Source organism: Salvelinus namaycush, chromosome 34 (assembly GCF_016432855.1).
Source record: "Salvelinus namaycush isolate Seneca chromosome 34, SaNama_1.0, whole genome shotgun sequence".
Classification (NCBI taxonomy): Eukaryota; Metazoa; Chordata; class Actinopteri; order Salmoniformes; family Salmonidae; genus Salvelinus; species Salvelinus namaycush.
This window is the reverse complement of record NC_052340.1, coordinates 24,932,311-24,949,405: the sequence shown is the minus strand read 5'-3', so window position 1 is coordinate 24,949,405 and position 17,095 is coordinate 24,932,311. Positions and strand designations below refer to the sequence as shown.

Sequence of the window (17,095 nt, the reverse complement as noted above, 5' to 3'; positions counted from 1 at the left end):
AGGTCAACACTCATAAATCTATCGCTTGTGGGAAAGCCCACAGCCAGGTTGGTATGTCTAACCCTTACGGGTGGAGTGCCATATCCCCTAACCTGGCTGACAACTCTTTGGACCACGTGGGGTGGCGTACCAGGCTACATATCTCTTGGCAACCCCATAATTTAAACAATGCAATAAACATATGTAAACATTATTCAATTACTAACTCTAGTATGGACTCCAATGTACTCCAAAACCACTGTTGGGCCCTTGGAAATAGGGGAAAATAATAAATGAAGTAATGACTTCATGAAAAAACGGCAAATGTCATCAAAGTGTTATTTCCTTCTTTCCACAGATGAGTGTTAATACTTTTCTTAAAATAAGCACTCTTGGTAGATATTGTTAGATATTCTTCTTCACACAACTCCTTCAGAAAACCCAGAGCTGTCCTTGGTTTTATTTATGACATTTTGCAAAGAACATTACACTACTGCCTAACTTAACTTATTTACATAACATTGAATATTATCTCCTTTCATTGTTGGACAATATTTGAACTGTGGTACCATTCTGTCCAGGAATCTGTTTCCTATTGACCTGTGACCCATGGTCTGTGAGTGGTTTCCTCGGGAAGATAGAAGGGGTTTAGGGGTGAGGTTGGTGCCTCAGTTCAGGGCAGGTGAGCTGCTAGGTGGTAGAATAGGTGTTTCATCCCTGAACGCATCTGACTGGAGGTCTGTAAGACAGACATAATAATACATTATCAAAGAGTTAGAAAGAATGACTGATGATCCTATTGGTCTTTCGTCTACGCAAGCAAAGAAGCATGGATTAAAGTAAGAGAGTCTGACAAGAGAAAGAGAACACGCATTTATAGAGAGAGATACAGAGATACACACAACATACCAATGAGGGATGTGTTCTGCTGGTGGTTGATGACAACAGACGTCTCTTCCTCCTCCTCTCCCCAGTCTGCAATGTTGGCCGGGGGGATACACTGCTCCAGGAACAGATCATCCTCCTCAGAACAGAATTCCATGTCTTCCGGGGGCCACCGTAACTCGCCACTCTCCACTTCGCTCATGTCCGTGGGCTCCACCATGATGGAGGGAAGCCGCTCCTTCTCTGAGGGACTGAACTGCTGCAGGTGATTGGGAGAGCCCTCTGGACTCAGAGACACCTCCACTGGTTCTGGGAAGATCTGGAGGCAGAGGGAGGGTCCACAGGTGGGTGATTGAATGTAGGCTGACATGGATGGTGACATTAAATCACTGGTATATACTCCTGTATTATAAACCTTAGTAGAAGACCCATCATAATCTATTGATCAATAGCATGCCATTTATTAATGTTATTTGGAACGAGAAACATATATGTGATATTGAACATAGATCCAGAGGTTGGGTGGATATGTACCTGGAAAGGTAACCTGTTCTCATTATTCCTCTGCGGTGACATCTCGCCCATCGATGACTCCTGGGCACCAAGCGCCTCCATCCCTCTGTGTGTAAAAGATAGTTCTGCTTACTGATATCACACACAAAGTATATACTGTACAAAGCCACTGGGATGAACTACAGGAACGCAGTACACTTAGACAGAAACACATTCACGCTCAGCATTGATGCAACACTTTACATGGCTGAGTAGACAGAAACAGAAATACACATCTTACTCATACTACACTGTACACATACACAATTCTGCATGCACAAGTGTCTCAGAAGGAATATATACTATTGAGCTACACAAAACCTTGGATCAGGTGGTACTGATGTAACCCTTGTTTGCGCTGGCAATCCTGGCACCAGAGTAGACCCTAGATTGGAATAGGTTCCGGGATTCTTCCTATGGCATTGAGGAGGACACCACATCAATCATTGGCTTCATCAATAAGTGCATCGATGACGTTGTCCCCACAGTGACCATACGTACATACCCCAACCAGAAGCCATGGATTACAGGCAACATCCACACTGAGCTAAAGGCTAGAGCTGCCGCTTTCAAAGAGCGGGACTCTAACCCGGAAGCTTATAAGAAATCCCGCTATGCCCTCCGACAAATCATCAAACAGGCAAAGCATCAATACAGGACTAAGATCGAATCGTACTACACTGGCTCCGACGCTCATCGGATGTGGCAGGGCTTGAAAACCATTACAGACTACAAAGTGAAAAAAGCCGTGAGCTGCCCAGTGACACGAGCCTACCAGACAAGCTACTTCTATGCTAGCTTCGAGGCAAATAACATTGAAACATGCATGAGAGCACCAGCTGTTCCAAACGACTGTGTGATCACGCTCTCCACAGCCGATGTAAGACCTTTAAACAGGTCAACATTCACAAGGCCGCAGGACCAGACGGATTTCCAGGACGTGTACTGCAAGCATGTGTTGACCTAGACACACTCCAATTTGTATACCACCTGGACTTCCTGACGGGATGCCCCCAGGTGGTAAGGGTAGGTAACAACACCTCCGCCATGCTGATCCTCAACACAGGGGCCCCTCAGGGGTGCGTGATCAGTTCCCTCCTGTACTCCCTGTTCACTCATGACTGCACAGCCAGGCACGACTCCAACACCATCATTAAGTTTGCCAATGACACAGTGGTAGGCCTGATCACCGACAACGACGAGACAGCCTATAGGGAGGAGGTCAGAGACCTGACCCTGTGGTGCCAGGACAACAACCTCTCCCTCTAAGTGTTCAAGACAAAGGAGATGATCGTGGACTACAGGAAATGGTGGGCCGAGCTCGCCCCCATTCTCATCGACGGGGCTGTAGTGGAGCAGGTTGAGAGCTTCAAGTTCCTTGGTGTCCACATCACCAACAAACTAACATGGTCCAAGCACACCAAGACAGTCGTGAAGAGGACACGACAAAACCTATTCCCCCTGAAAAGATTTGGCATGGGTCCTCAGATCCTCAAAAGGTTCTACAGCTGCACCATCGAGAGCATCCTGACTGGTTGCATCACTGCCTGGTACGGCAACTGCTGGGCCTCTGACCGCAAGGCACTACAGAGGGTAGTGCGTACGACCCAGTACATCACTGGGGCCAAGCTTCCTGCCATCCAGGACCCCTATACCAGGCAGTGTCAGAGGAAGGCCCTAAAAATTGTCAACGACTCCAGCCACCCTAGTCATAGACTGTTCTCTCTGCTACCGCACAGCAAGCAGTACCGGAGCGCCAATTCTGGGTACAAGAGGCTTCTAAACAGCTTCTACCCCCAAGCCATAAGACTCCTGAACATCTAATCAATTGGCCACCCAGACTATTTTCATTGCCCCCCCCTCTTTTACGCCGCTGCTACTCTCTGTTATCTATGCATAATCACTTTAATAACTCTACCTACATGTACATATTACCTCGATTACCCCAACTAACCGGTGCCCCCGCACATTGACTCTGTACGGGTACCTCCTGTATATAGTCTCGCTATTGTTATTTTACTGCTGCTCTTTAACTACTTGTTACTTTTATTTCTTATTCTTATTTGTATTTTGTAAACTGCATTGTTGGTTCGGGGCTTGTAAGTTAGCATTTCACTGTAAGGTCTACAACTGTTGTATGTGACTAATAAAATTTGATTCCTCCGTTATATGGAACCCTGCCTGTGTTTATCATACACAACCTTGAAGGAACGTCATGTTTTTGCCTGGATGACTAACTGACCTTCTCACGATGCTAAGAAGCCTTGACACTTCTACCAGCAGGCTCTGGACATCAGTCAGTCACACAGTTGTTGTTGACAGATTGTCCTCTATCCTTGTCCTCTATCCCTCCCTCTCTCTTCCTGTTGCTCCCCTTATCCCTCTCATCGACCAACCCCTCCCATACAAACACCTGTCCCAGAGAGATCTGTCCTGGTGCTAGTACTATACACACACTGTCTCTCTGGTCACGTCCAAACCGCTCAAGCAGCTTCCCAGATGCAAATCAGGAAACTACCCACCCCAATGACCTCTCGAAGAACATATTCACTAGTGTACCTCATGTCAACCACATCCGTTTTCTGAGCATAATTCTCTCTAGTCCCTCATGCCCATGAATGCAGGCCACATTGCATGTCTCTCATCACTTTGAAACAGGCCCTTCATTGGTCAGAGGGGTCAGTGCTATAGCTGATTGGCTGGGGCTGGTCTGTGAGGTAGCAGAGTGAATCCCAGTTGTGGTGAGCCTAATCAACATGTTCACATGGCCCCTCAACCCACCCACTCATGCATGTGCGCGCGCACACACACAAACATTTAGCACTGAGCTTCAGATTAGATTGCTTATGGATTTTATCATATAAAAATGTAATATGTCCTTGTCCATCTTTTTGTTTTTCATTATGTGACGTATTGGCAGAATGTGGTCATCATATCGCTGCGTCCAAAGCCAAGCCTCCATGCTAAAACGGAGAAACGTAGTTTCCCATTCACTGTATGAGCCGGAATTATTTCCATTGTATGAGCCGGAATTATTTCCACTGTATGAGCCAGAATTATTTCCACTGTATGAGCCAGAATTATTTCCACTGTATGAGCCGAAATTATTTCCACCCCGTGAGCCTGAGTTATTTCCACTTTAAATCTGTTTATGTTTTCCAGAAAAGCCTCCCGAGGATTAAGAGGAACTGAAGATCTGTCTCCCCATTCTCACCACTCCTCCCAGTGAAAGTCTGGTATTATGGCCTTCTGTCACTGTGGCCATCACTCACTCCTGTTGACATGCCTTTCGTTTTAATGAGGCTGGGCTGTAAGTCTCAAAGCGGCAGAACAACTGTGTAAACCACTTTTACATTCATGTCCAGTTTTCTGTGAAATTTGTTTCAGCTTAAAAAATACCATGTTTTTGACAATTTATTTTATCATATGTTATTGACACAGTAACTGTGCTATGTGCATGGATAAGCTGTTTGTGTGTCATCTGTGACGGAAAATGTTCAGCTGGCTAAGCCTAGATGTAATCTCCTCCCTGCCTCCTGAACATTCCTCTGCCAGCCTGTCAGTAAGAAGCTAACACGGTCACTCACTTCATGGTAGCGCAGGAGGATTGTGGGCAGGAAACGGGGACAAATCACAATGTGTAAACTGATGACAGACTACAGATAACACAAACATGTTCAGCTACACCACTGACTCACTCACCCATACACCAATTTGACTCTCTACTTCCCCAAACCATCAAGCCCACACTTTCTATACACTTTGCCACTGGTGCTTTCTTTGTATAATTTCTACACTCTACTATGAGATCCTGACACATGTCAACATCTCCAGTCATCATCAACTATAACTAGAGGATCACTGCACACATGTGTGATCCACACACACAATCAGAGAAGAGTCTTACCCTTCTGTAGTCAGGCAGAAGTCCTCCCCATCCTGGCAGACCTCCACACCTTCCAAGGTGGTCACTCCCATAGTGGGCATAGGGGGCCGAGGAGCGGGTGCAGACGGAGGGGTGCAGCTCCTACAGCACTCTCCCTCCGCTGGCCCCTCAGGGGAGCAGCTGGTCTCCAGGGTGACGCCTGGATGGGCTGTGACGGGGTCCACGTGGGGGGGGTTCTGAGGGTGGAGACTGTGATCAGTAAGGTCGCTCCTTCTGTGGGTCAACATGGGACTGACCTAAAAAAGAAACGTGGTCCACTAGTCCACAGCCTCTGGGCTTCTCTGTCTACCAGCTTCCCCTCTCTGTCTCTCTCCCTCCCCCCCCCCCCCCCCCCTCTCTCTCTACGGGTAGGGCTTTGCAGAACTGGGATTGTGGGATTAGCGTCTCATTTGATTATGGAGGCTGGATGGGTGACATCAGCCTGTCCCTCTGCCAAGTGGGCACACAGTGCAGGAAATCTGTGGAACATGAAACAGGCACACCATCCAGCGGCGTGCACTGTTGCATTGGCTCGGTAAGTGTGCAGCTGCTCACACGCAGTCTGCCGAGGAGACGTTTCACTCCTTCAGTCAAGACTAAGCAGGCTGTGCCCCCACCACCTCTCTCTCTCTCTCTATTTCTCTGTCTCTGTCTCTCTCTCCCGGTGTGTGCTGTCACTCTCGTCAGAGTGGATTTTGACAATTCAAGGGAATTAGCCTTGGGATCAAAGTCTCAGGGGTGTGGTGGAGATATATATAGCAGCAGGCAGCAGGAAAGCCATGTCCACTCAAACGCAGCATCAGTCACTGTAATCCCCATAGTACACATCCTGTGGTTCAAGCAGAGAGACGCCCGGCCACTGCCAGTCAACCTGTTTAATGGCCTCACTGATTGATTTTCCACTCACGCACCTGTGCCGAAGCCACTGATTGATATGTTAACGCTTGATAGTATTAACCTTGTTCCATGATTGATTTATCTCTGTGATCTATAGGACCTCATCTTATTCACGTCAATGGTTCTGTTATTTTGTTATTTTATTAGGATCCCCATTAGCTGTTGCAAAAGCAGTAGCACTCTTCCTGGGGTCCACACAAAACCTGAAAGATGACATAATACAGAGTAATTAGAGACAAGAACAGCTCAGCTGTGTATGTCGATGTCACAATAAGTACTGACAGTTTGGTATGACTCATATGAACTGGTTCCCCAGGGATTGCATCTATAGCAATCCCAATTTCTCTGATGTAACCCCTCCCGATGGTCACAATCAAAATGATGATGTCAATCCTCTGACACAGATGTGTTGAGACATGACACGAGAGGTCATGAGCCATGAGGTATGTGGCGGATGAATCAGAATTAGTTGGGTAACATGGATAAATAAGATGTTTTATTTATCTAATATGCTTATGTGAGATACTTGTCATTAGAATGTATCCTTTTGGACTATAGTGTTGGCAGTTGCACTTTTCCCTCAGCTAGGGCTCAGTCACTTGGGGCCCAGAGAGGGGAGAGGTCAGGCTTGTCTTTCACATTCCCTGGTGCTATGCAGAATATCAGAAAGGGAAGAGGACAGAATGGAACATTGTCTTCATATGTGAATGTGTCTTTACCTACTCTTAAACCATGTGAAGGGATGGCGTGATTAATAGGGAACCAATTACTTGTCTCCACGATGTCTGTGCGCCAGTCACTCCCTCCTTTTCCTATTGGGGGAGGTGTATGGCAGTGTCTGGAAACATTGTAGGTCCTCTCTCATCTTACACTTATCCTGGGATAGTGTATGACCTAAAGGCTCACTCCCCTCAGTGAGCTTGCCCATGAGTGTGGTCAAGAGGGGGTTTACTTGAGATAGGGGTATCTAGAGTTGACAATTGAGTTATGCCTTGGATGAGGTAATGTTTTTGTACTATGAAGTACCAGGAACGAGATTAGATGTCTAAACTGAGTGATAATTTATAGCGAATGCTATCTGGCTAAGGGATACTCCTTTCTCAAGTAAAAGTCCCTTTGTGAAGAGTTCCTAAGATCTGTGGTTCGTCATGTAAGTTGAGAGGGGTGTATCTTGGCTATAAAATATCTTTGTATTCTTCTGTAGTGACTCTCAAAATTCATTATAGATAGTGAATTGTTGAAAGTCAAAGGGCTATTGTAAAGCTTATATTATTAAAGATGAAGTTTAAGTATAACTCTGACTGGTGTATGGTTTGTAACTCTCCTCATTTGGTAATACAGGAAAATGCCACCACAGGTTATGCAGTCAGAATGGTATCTACAGTGGGGCAAAAAAGTATTTAGTCAGCCACCAACTGTGCAAGTTCTCCCACTTAAAAAGATGAGAGGCCTGTAATTTTCATCATAGGTACACTTCAACTATGACAGACAAAATGAGAAAGAAAATCCAGAAAATCACATTGTAGGATTTTTAATGAATTTATTTGCAAATTATGGTGGAAAATAAGTATTTGATCACCTACAAACAAGCAAGATTTCTGGCTCTCACAGACCTGTAACTTCTTCTTTAAGAGGCTCCTCTGTCCTCCACTCGTTACCTGTATTAATGGCACCTGTTTGAACTTGTTATCAGTATAAAAGACACCTGTCCACAACCTCAAACAGTCACACTCCAAACTCCACTATGGCCAAGACCAAAGAGCTGTCAAAGGACACCAGAAACTCTTTTTAAGTGGGAGAACTTGCACAATTGGTGGCTGACTAAATACTTTTTTGCCCCACTGTACAAAGATGATTTTCTATACCGTCTATGTGATATCTACACAGTCACCATAGTGGAGAGGACCTGCCATGTCCTAATGTTGACCGGTTTATTTGGGTCAGAACACACTAGCGCCATCTGTCTGCATCAATGTGTTCCTCACCCCTTTGCAGACACCTGCTATACTCATTTTACAACTAGAGGACAAAGCAAGTTGTCCCATCCTCTGACATTGATGTCTAAAAACTTGTTTTGGCTTTGTTATTATGGGGTATTGTGTGTAGATTGATGAGGAAACATTTTTTTAAATCAATTTTAGAATAAGGTTGTAACGTAACAAAATGTGGGAAAATGTAAGGGGTCTGAATACTTTCCGGATGCACTGGAAAGAATATATTTACACAGTGCATATATTTTGGGTGGCAGGGTAGCCTAGTGGATAGAGTGTTGGACTAGTAACCGGGAGGTTGGAAGATCAAATCCCCGAGCTGAAAAAAATATATATCTGTCGTTCTGCCCCTTAACAAGGCAGTTAACCCACTGTTCCTAGGCCGTCATTGAAAATAAGAATTTGTGATTGTGTCTCACAGTATATGATCACACATTTTGGTACTTGTTTTTCTACGTTAACATGCAATATTGTTTATGTTCAAACAAATAGAGAAATGAGCTTGAGCAAAGAGCAGGATGAGGCACAGGTGAAATTTAAGGAGGCACTTCGAGAAAACTGCATTACAATTTCAACATGAAAACAGCAATACAATTTCAACATGTAAGTGATATTTCTTCACATTTCCCCAGTGTATTTTTAGGGCAGTTGAATTGTGGGTACATACCACAATGTTGTTGTGTTGTAATTTTAATCACAGACAGATTCCCATTCTATGTTTGATTTTAATAAATACTTTAGAATCAGAAGGAGCGAGCTGCAAAGTGACAGTCACCTGCTCCTGCCACTGGCCTTGCCCCTGTCCAATGGATAAAGAGGGACAGCAGAGGAAATATAATTCACCAAACACCTGGACATAAAAGGTCTAAGAAGGCCTCAAAACATGGTAAGTGTTATGTACCTATTTAGTTGTGTGTTTGTTTACGCATGAAAAGTGTAACCATTTTTTCTAAATGGATAACATATGCCAGTCTTGGCTGCCTCATGTTAATTGTATATTATTGTCAACAAAGTCATGGACATGGACCTTGCCGGAACAGGTGACCATATTGCAGCTAATGGCGAGGATGAGTATCGCCCTAAATAGAGCTTTACCCTGGGCCATCTGACCCTAAAATAGGGTTTCTCCACCGGCCACCTCAGAAGTTGAACTTTTTTACACCTTTTTCGTGATATCCAATTGGTAGTTACAATCTTGTCTCATCGCTGCAACTCCCGTACAGACTCGGGAGAGGCAAAGGTCGAGAGCCGTGCGTCCTCCAAAACACGACCCCGCAAAGCCGCATTGCTTCTTGACACAATGCTCGCTTAACCCGGAAGCCAGCCGCACCAGTGTGTCAGAGGAAATATCGTACACATGGCAACCGTGTCAGCGTGCACTGCGCCTGGCCCGCCAAAGGAGTCAATAGAGCGCGATGGGACAAAGACAACCAGGCCGGCCAAACCCTCCCCTAACCCGGACGACGCTGGGCCAATTGTACGCTGTCTCATGGGTCTCCCGGTCGTGGCCAGCTGCGACACAGCCTGAGATCAAACCAGGATCTCTTCAACCTCAGGAGGCTGAAGAAATGTGGCTTGGCACCTAAAACCCTCACAAACTTTTACAGATGCACAATTGAGAGCATCCTGTCAGGCTGTATCACCGCCTGGTACAGCAACTGCACCACCCGCAACCGCAGAGCTCTCCAGAGGGTGGTGCGGTCTGACCAACGCATCACCGGGGGCAAACAACCTGCCCTCCAGGACACCTACAGCACCCAATGTCACAGGAAGGCCAAAAAGATCATCATGGACAACAACCACCCGAGCCACTGCCTGTTCACCCCGATGTCATCCAGTAGGCGAGGTCAAACAGCTTCTATCTCAAGGCCATCAGACCGTTAAATAGCCATCACTAGCACATTAGAGGCTGCTGCGTTATATACATAGCCTTGAAATCATCAGTTGGTAACTTTAATAATGTTTACATATTTTGCATTACTCATCTCATATGTACAGTTGAAGTCGGAAGTTTACATACACCTTAGCCAAATAAATTTAAACTCAGTTTTTCACAATTCCTGACATTTAATCCTAGTAAAAATTCCATGTTTTAGGTCAGTTAGGATCACCACTTTATTTTAAGAATGGGAAATGTCAGAATAATAGTAGAGAGCATTATTTATTTCAGCTTTTATTTCTTTCATCACATTCACAGTGGGTCAGAAGTTTACATACACTCAATTAGTATTTGGTAGCATTGCCTTGAAATTGTTTAACTTGGGTCAAATGTTTCAGGTAGCCTTCCACAAGCTTCCCACAATAAGTTGTGTGAATTTTGGCCCATTCCTCCTGACAGAGCTGGTGTAACTGAATCAGGTTTGTAGGCCTCCTTGCTCGCACCCACTTTTTCAGTTCTGCCCACAAATTTTCGATAGGATTGAGGTCAGGGCTTTGTAATGGCCACTCCAATACCTTGACTGTGTTGTCCTTAAGCCATTTTGCCACAACTTTGGAAGTATGCTTGGGGTCATTGTCCATTTGGAAGACTCATTTGCGACCAAGCTTTAACTTCCAGACTGATGTCTTGAGATGTTGCTTCAATATATCCACGTAATTTTCCTACCTCGTGGTGCCATCTATTTTGTGAAGTGCACCAGTCCCTCCTGCAGCAAAGCACCCCCACAACATGATGCTGCCACCCCCGTGCTTCACGGTTGGGATGGTGTTCTCCGGCTTGCAAGCCTCACCCTTTTTCCTCCAAACATAACGATGGTCATTATGGCCAAACAGTTCTATTTTTGTTTCATCAGACCAGAAGACATTTCTCCAAAAAGTACGATCTTTGTCCCCATGTGCAGTTGCAAACCGTAGTCTGGCTTTTTTACGGCGGTTTTGGAGCAGTGGCTTCTTCCTTGCTGAGCGGCCTTTCAGGTTATGTCGATATAGAACTCGTTTCACTGTGGATATATATACTTTTGTACCTGTTTCCTCCAGCATCTTCACAGGGTCCTTTGCTGTTGTTCTGGGATTGATTTGCACTTTTCGCACCAAAATACGTGTCACGACTTCTACTGAAGTCGATGCCTCTCCTTGTTCGGGCGGTGCTCGGCGGTCGACGTCACCGGTCTTCTAGCCATCATTGATCTAGGTTTCATTTTCCATTGATTTTGTCTGGTCTTCTTACACACCTGGTTCCAATCCCATTCATTAATTGTTGTGTATTTAACCCTCTGTTTCCCCGCATGTCCTTGTCAGAGATTGTTTATTGTTATGTTCATGTTTTATGGACTGGTGTGCGACGGGTTCTTGTACCCACATTTATTTTATTATGGACTTTGGTTTTGGAGTTTGTCTTAAGTTATTAAAATACTCAAATTATACCAAGTTTAATTCTCCTGCGCCTGACTTCCCTGCCACCTACATACACAACGTGACAATACGTTCATCTCTAGGAGACAGAACGCGTCTCCTTCCTGAGCGGTATGGCAGCTGCGTCGTCCCATGGTGTTTATACTTGCATACTATTGTTTGTACAGATGAACGTGGTACCTTCAGGCATTTGGAAATTGATCCCAAGGATGAACCAGGCTTGTGGAGGTCTACAATTGTTTTTCTGAGGTCTTGGCTTATTTCTTTTGATTTTCCCATGATGTCAAGCAAAGAGGCACTGAGTTTGAAAATAGGCCTTGAAATACATACACATGCACACCTTCAATTGACTCAAATTGTGTCAATTAGCCTATCAGAAGCTTCTAAAGCCATGACATCATTTTCTGGAATTTTCAAAGCTGTTTAAAGGCACAGTCAACTTAGTGTATGTAAACTTCTGACCCACAGGACTTGTGATACAGTGAATTATAAGTGAAATAATCTGTCTGAAAACAATTGTTGGAAAAATGACTTGTGTCATGCACAAAGTAGATGTCCTAACAGACTTCCCAAATCTATAGTTTGTTAACAAGAAATTTGTGCAGTAGTTGAAAAACAAGTTTTAATGACTCCAACCTAAGTGTATGTAAACTTCCGACTTCAACTGTGTATACTGTATTCTATCCTATTCTACTGTATCTTAGTCTATGCCGCTCTGACATTGCTTGCGCAAATATTTATGTTTTCTTAATTCCATTCCTTTACTTTATATTTGTTTGTATTGTGTGTAATTTTCTGAAATATTACTTGTTAGATATTACTGCACTGTTTAAGCTAGAAACACATGTTTTTCGCTACACCCACAATAAAACTTGCTAAACACGTGTATGTGACAAATAAAATTTGATCTGTGGTGACGCAGCTAGCACTGCATTAGACCACTGCCCCACTTGGGAGACATTTTGTTTTAACCCTAAACTGCCACACCTGATTTAATTAGTCAAAGGCTTGATGATTAGTTGACCAATTGAACCATGTGTGCCAGTTAAGGGTTAAAACAAAAATGTTCAACATCTGGAGAGGCCCGAGGAGAGGTTTGGGAAACCCTGCCCTAAAGGAACTCCAAGGGAGATGCCAAGACTGAGATCTCCCTTCTGGGATTTCTTAACAGACTTATCAAGGCTAGGATCGTAACACTACTTCCTCGGTTCAGAAAGAGAACCACAGGTTGTGTTATCTCAAATCCCTCATGCCTTAACAGAACATGCTTTTGACCCTCATACACTATCCTACTTCTGCTCATCAGAGTAGCAAATGGTAGGAGGGGGTATTGACCTGAGGTGGACTTGAAGCCAGATCGCTTGACCCTAAGGAAATCACGCTACACACAACAACCCAAAGAAGTAAGAGCCTTATCAAGGCTAGCGTCATTCAACTTGTCAGGCAGCATATGACTACCTTGTTAGGATATTTCTAGCTAGTACCAAATGCAGTTGCAATATACTGACCAATTTTAGCTGGCTCACTGGCTTTCTTTTCAATGTAGGATTAAATACAAAGTAGTGCTATAAAACGTTCAAATCCTCAGACCGATTGACTGTAACCTAAGCCTGTCTTGCATGCATGAACTCTTAGGTTGCATGTGTTGAAAACAAATACAACATGTTATATTAGTCCCAAAATAAGAGGAACCACAGATAATTTTAATTAAAACCACATAGTTATGCACATGTAATTTACTGACATACCGTGGCTTGCAAAAGTATTCACCCCTCTTGGCATTTTTTCTTTTTGTTGCCTTACAACCTGGAATTAAAATAGATTTTTGGGGGGTTTGTGTCATTTGATTTACACAACATTTCTACCACTTTGAAGATGCAAATTATTTTTCATTGTGAAACAAACAAGAAATAAGACAAAAAAAACAGAAAACTTGAGCATGCATAACTATTCACCCCCCCAAAGTCAATACTTTGTAGAGCCACCTTTTGCAGCAAGTCTCTTGGGGTATGTCTCTCTAAGCTTGGTACATCTAGCCACTGGGATTTTTGCCCATTCTTCAAGGCAAAACTGCTCCAGCTCCTTCAAGTTGGAAGGGTTCCACTGGTGTACAGCAATCTTTAAGTCATACCACAGATTCTCAATTGCATTAAGGTCTGGGCTTTGACTAGGCCATTCCAAAACGTTTAAAAAGGTTTCCACTTAAACCACTCGAGTGTTGCTTTAGCAGTATGTTCAGGGTCATTGTCCTGCTGGGAGGTGAACCTCCTTCCCAATCTCAAATCTCTGGAAGACTGAAACAGGTTTCCCCTCAAGAATGTTCCTGTATTTAGCGCCATCCATCATTCCTTCAATTCTGACCAGTTTCCCAGTCCCTGATGATGAAAAACATCCCCCACAGCATGATGCTGCCACTACTATGCTTCACTGTGGGGATGTGTTCTCGGGGTGATGATAAGTGTTGGGTTTGCGCCAGACATAGCATTTTCCTTGATGGCCAAAATGCTCCATTTTAGTCTCATCTGACCAGAGTACCTTCTTCCATATGTTTGGGGAGTGTCCCACGTGCCTTTTGGCAAATACCAAACATATTTGCTTAATTTTATCTTTAAGCAATGGCTTTATTCTGGCCACTATTCCATAAAGCCCAGCTCTGTGGAGTGTACGGCTTAAAGTGGTCCTATGGACAGGTACTCCAATCTCCGCTGTGGAGCTTTGCAGCTCCTTCAGGGTTATCTTTGGTCGCTTTGTTGCCTCTCTGATTAATGCCCTCCTTGCCTTTTGGTTTTGGTGGGCGGCCCTCTCTTGGCAGGTTTGATGTGGTGCCATATTCTTTCCATGTTTTAATAATGGATTTAATGGTGCTCCGTGGGATGTTCAAAGTTTCTGATATTTTTTTATAACCCAACCCTGATCTGTACTTCTCCACAATATTGTCCCAGACCTGTTTGGAGAGCTCCTTGGTCTTCATGGTGCCGCTTGCTTGGTGGTGCCGCTTGCTTGGTGGTGCCCCTTGCTTGGTGGTGTTGCAGACTCTGGGGCCTTTCAGAACAGGTGTATATATACTGAGATCATGTGACAGATCATGTGACACTTAGATTGCACACAGATGGACTTTATTTAACTAATTATGTGACCTCTGAAGGTAATTGGTTGCACCAGATCTTATTTAGGGGCTTCATAGCAAAGGGGGAATACATATGCGCGCACCACTTTCCGTTTAATTTTTTTTGAATGTTTTTAAAACAAGTTTTTTTTTTCATTTCACTTCACCAATTTGGACTATTTTGTGTATGTCCATTGCATGACATCCAAATAAAAATCCATTTAAATTACAGGTTGTAATGCAACAAAATAGGAAAAACGACAACGGGGATGAATACTTTTGCAAGGCACTGTAAAGCAGGGGTTGGCAACCTTTTGTGCGGAGTGCCAATTTACAATTTATCCTACCATCCAGACTGTATCACATCCGGCCGTGATTGGGAGTCTCATAGGGAGGTGCACAATTGGCCCAGCATCGTCCAGACTTAGCCGGGGTACGCCGTCATTGTAAATAAGAATGTGTTCTTAACTGACTTGTCTAGTTAAATAAAGGTTACATTTATTAAAATTTAATTTAAAATTTAAAAAAAGTATAATGATCTGCGCGCCAGTTATGATTTTCATATGTTCATTACAACTAATTGTGTCTATTGAATATCTAATTGCCCACAAACGGAAGAATTCAATAACTCGCTAAACAGAGGCGATTTCCATTAGCACCACCGGCTTGATCTGGTGACACAGATTCTCTTGGAGAATGACACCGTGACATTTATCCACGCAGTGGCCAATCTTATCTTCAATCAGCTTTACGAATCCTTTATGTTTCCCCACCATAGCGGGGGCACGGTCAGTTGTGATAGCGAATATGTTTTTAATATCGACACCTCTCTCCTCAAAATGATCTGTGAAGGATTTTGCTACATCTTCTCCTTTAGTAATACCATGCATGGGTTATAGACAAAGCAGCTCCTCACGTACCTGCTCTGAGTCACAGTATCTTCCAACAACTGCCAGACGTGGAATGTCATTCACATCCACACCCTCATCAAGAGCCACACTAAACACAGGTGCATCTTTTAACGCTACAGTTTGCTGCTCCTTTACATTTTCAACCATCTCGGTAACGCACCTTTCAACAGTTATGGCAGACACAGGCATGTCTTTTATCTTTGAGATGATTGTGTCTTTGTTAGGCCATCCATCAAATAAAGCCTGCGAACTACTGAGGAAAGCCTCCTTGATATATTCCCCATTAGTAAGTGGTTTTCCATGTTTAGCAATGCACTGTGCAACTTTGTAGCTCCCCTCTGTAGCTTGATTTTTGACTGCATGTAGATTTCTAAACAAACTGCTTTGCTTTTCATACCTGGACACGGCACTAGATTCCTGCAGTTTTGTCCACCTCGTCCTTTAAGTTTTTCTCATGTCTCGTTTCAAAATAATGCCGTACACTTCATGTCCAACAAACAACAGTTTTACAACAGAGAGCGCAAACAGACCGATCCTTCGGTAAAACGAATCCATATTCCTTTGTCCAAGAGGCAATAACTTAGCGGACATCTGCCTTATTTTTCTTTGCTGATGACATTTTCCACCCTGAACTTTTTTTAAATAATGAAAGAATGCTTGCTAACTGCTAGCCATGTGAAAATGACTCTCTCATCGTCAGTGCTGCCTTGGTTTTGAATTTGGCGGTAGAGGCGAGGCTGAACTAACAAAATGAAACTGCAGCAAAATCATGTAAGCCCATTGGTTAATCAGGATTGACATACCTTGGGAACTACAATGTTGCAGTGAATACCAATGCAATTTCGAAACCAATGCATGCAATTTCAATTATTTTCTCCAGTTTATAAAAAATAATAAACTGGAAAAAATAAGTGACATAATAAACCTCCAGCCAAGGCTTAGCACACCACGCCAAAAAAAATATATATATATTAGTTTCGGGGGGTGCCAAGGCAAATACCCTCGCGTGCCAACGCTGGCACTCGTGCCTTAGGTTGCCGACCCCTGACATGCAGTATATATCTAATATAATGACATACAGTATATCATAATTTTATGACATATATCTGTCAAAGTGGATCTCTTTACCCAAAAAGCACAGTTATACTACTGCCTTTAAGTTGTATTGATGAAGAAATGTAACACATTTTTTATTTAATAGTTTCCAGTACCAGTACCCATCCTCTTGCAGTACCCATGCTCCTGCACTTATCCCCACAAGATACAAGTAAAGTATGCTAGAATGCCAAAGCAAATGCCATACCATCCTTAACATTTGTTAATATAGCCAAGCTATTCTTTTCATGAATTCTGTCATGTTATTATTCAAATTTTTCTTTATCTCCACAAGACTCCCTGATGCAGGACCTACAGGAGCTGATGGGGAGTTGAGCTGAAGGTGTGTGTTTATTGTTTAAGTGTTTCAAATTCAATCTGATAGCAACTCCTGCAATACCAA

General features: G+C 43.7%; 1 protein-coding gene across 1 annotated transcript; it reads right to left on the bottom strand.

Moving 5' to 3' along the window:
- Positions 1-647: 647 nt before the first annotated feature.
- On the bottom strand, positions 648-15,744 carry LOC120028455. Its single transcript, XM_038973667.1, has 5 exons — positions 15,607-15,744; positions 5,324-5,598; positions 1,399-1,483; positions 889-1,183; positions 648-718 (listed from the first exon to the last, which is right to left on the bottom strand). The coding sequence occupies exons 1-5, from the start codon at positions 15,742-15,744 to the stop codon at positions 648-650; spliced, it is 864 nt and encodes a 287-aa protein (XP_038829595.1).
- Between the last annotated feature and the right edge of the window lie 1,351 nt (positions 15,745-17,095).

What these genes read in the sequence shown, in the direction of transcription:
- LOC120028455 (XM_038973667.1), bottom strand. Translation starts at nt 15,744, where the DNA reads ATGGTTGAAAATGTAAAGGAGCAGCAAACTGTAGCGTTAAAAGATGCA. An exon ending in GATACTGTGACTCAGAGCAG is followed by an intron (nt 5,599 to 15,606) that starts GTACGTGAGGAG and finishes TTTCTTTTTTAG; the next exon opens with GTCAGTCCCATGTTGACCCA. An exon ending in TTCTGCCTGACTACAGAAGG is followed by an intron (nt 1,484 to 5,323) that starts GTAAGACTCTTC and finishes TTTTACACACAG; the next exon opens with AGGGATGGAGGCGCTTGGTG.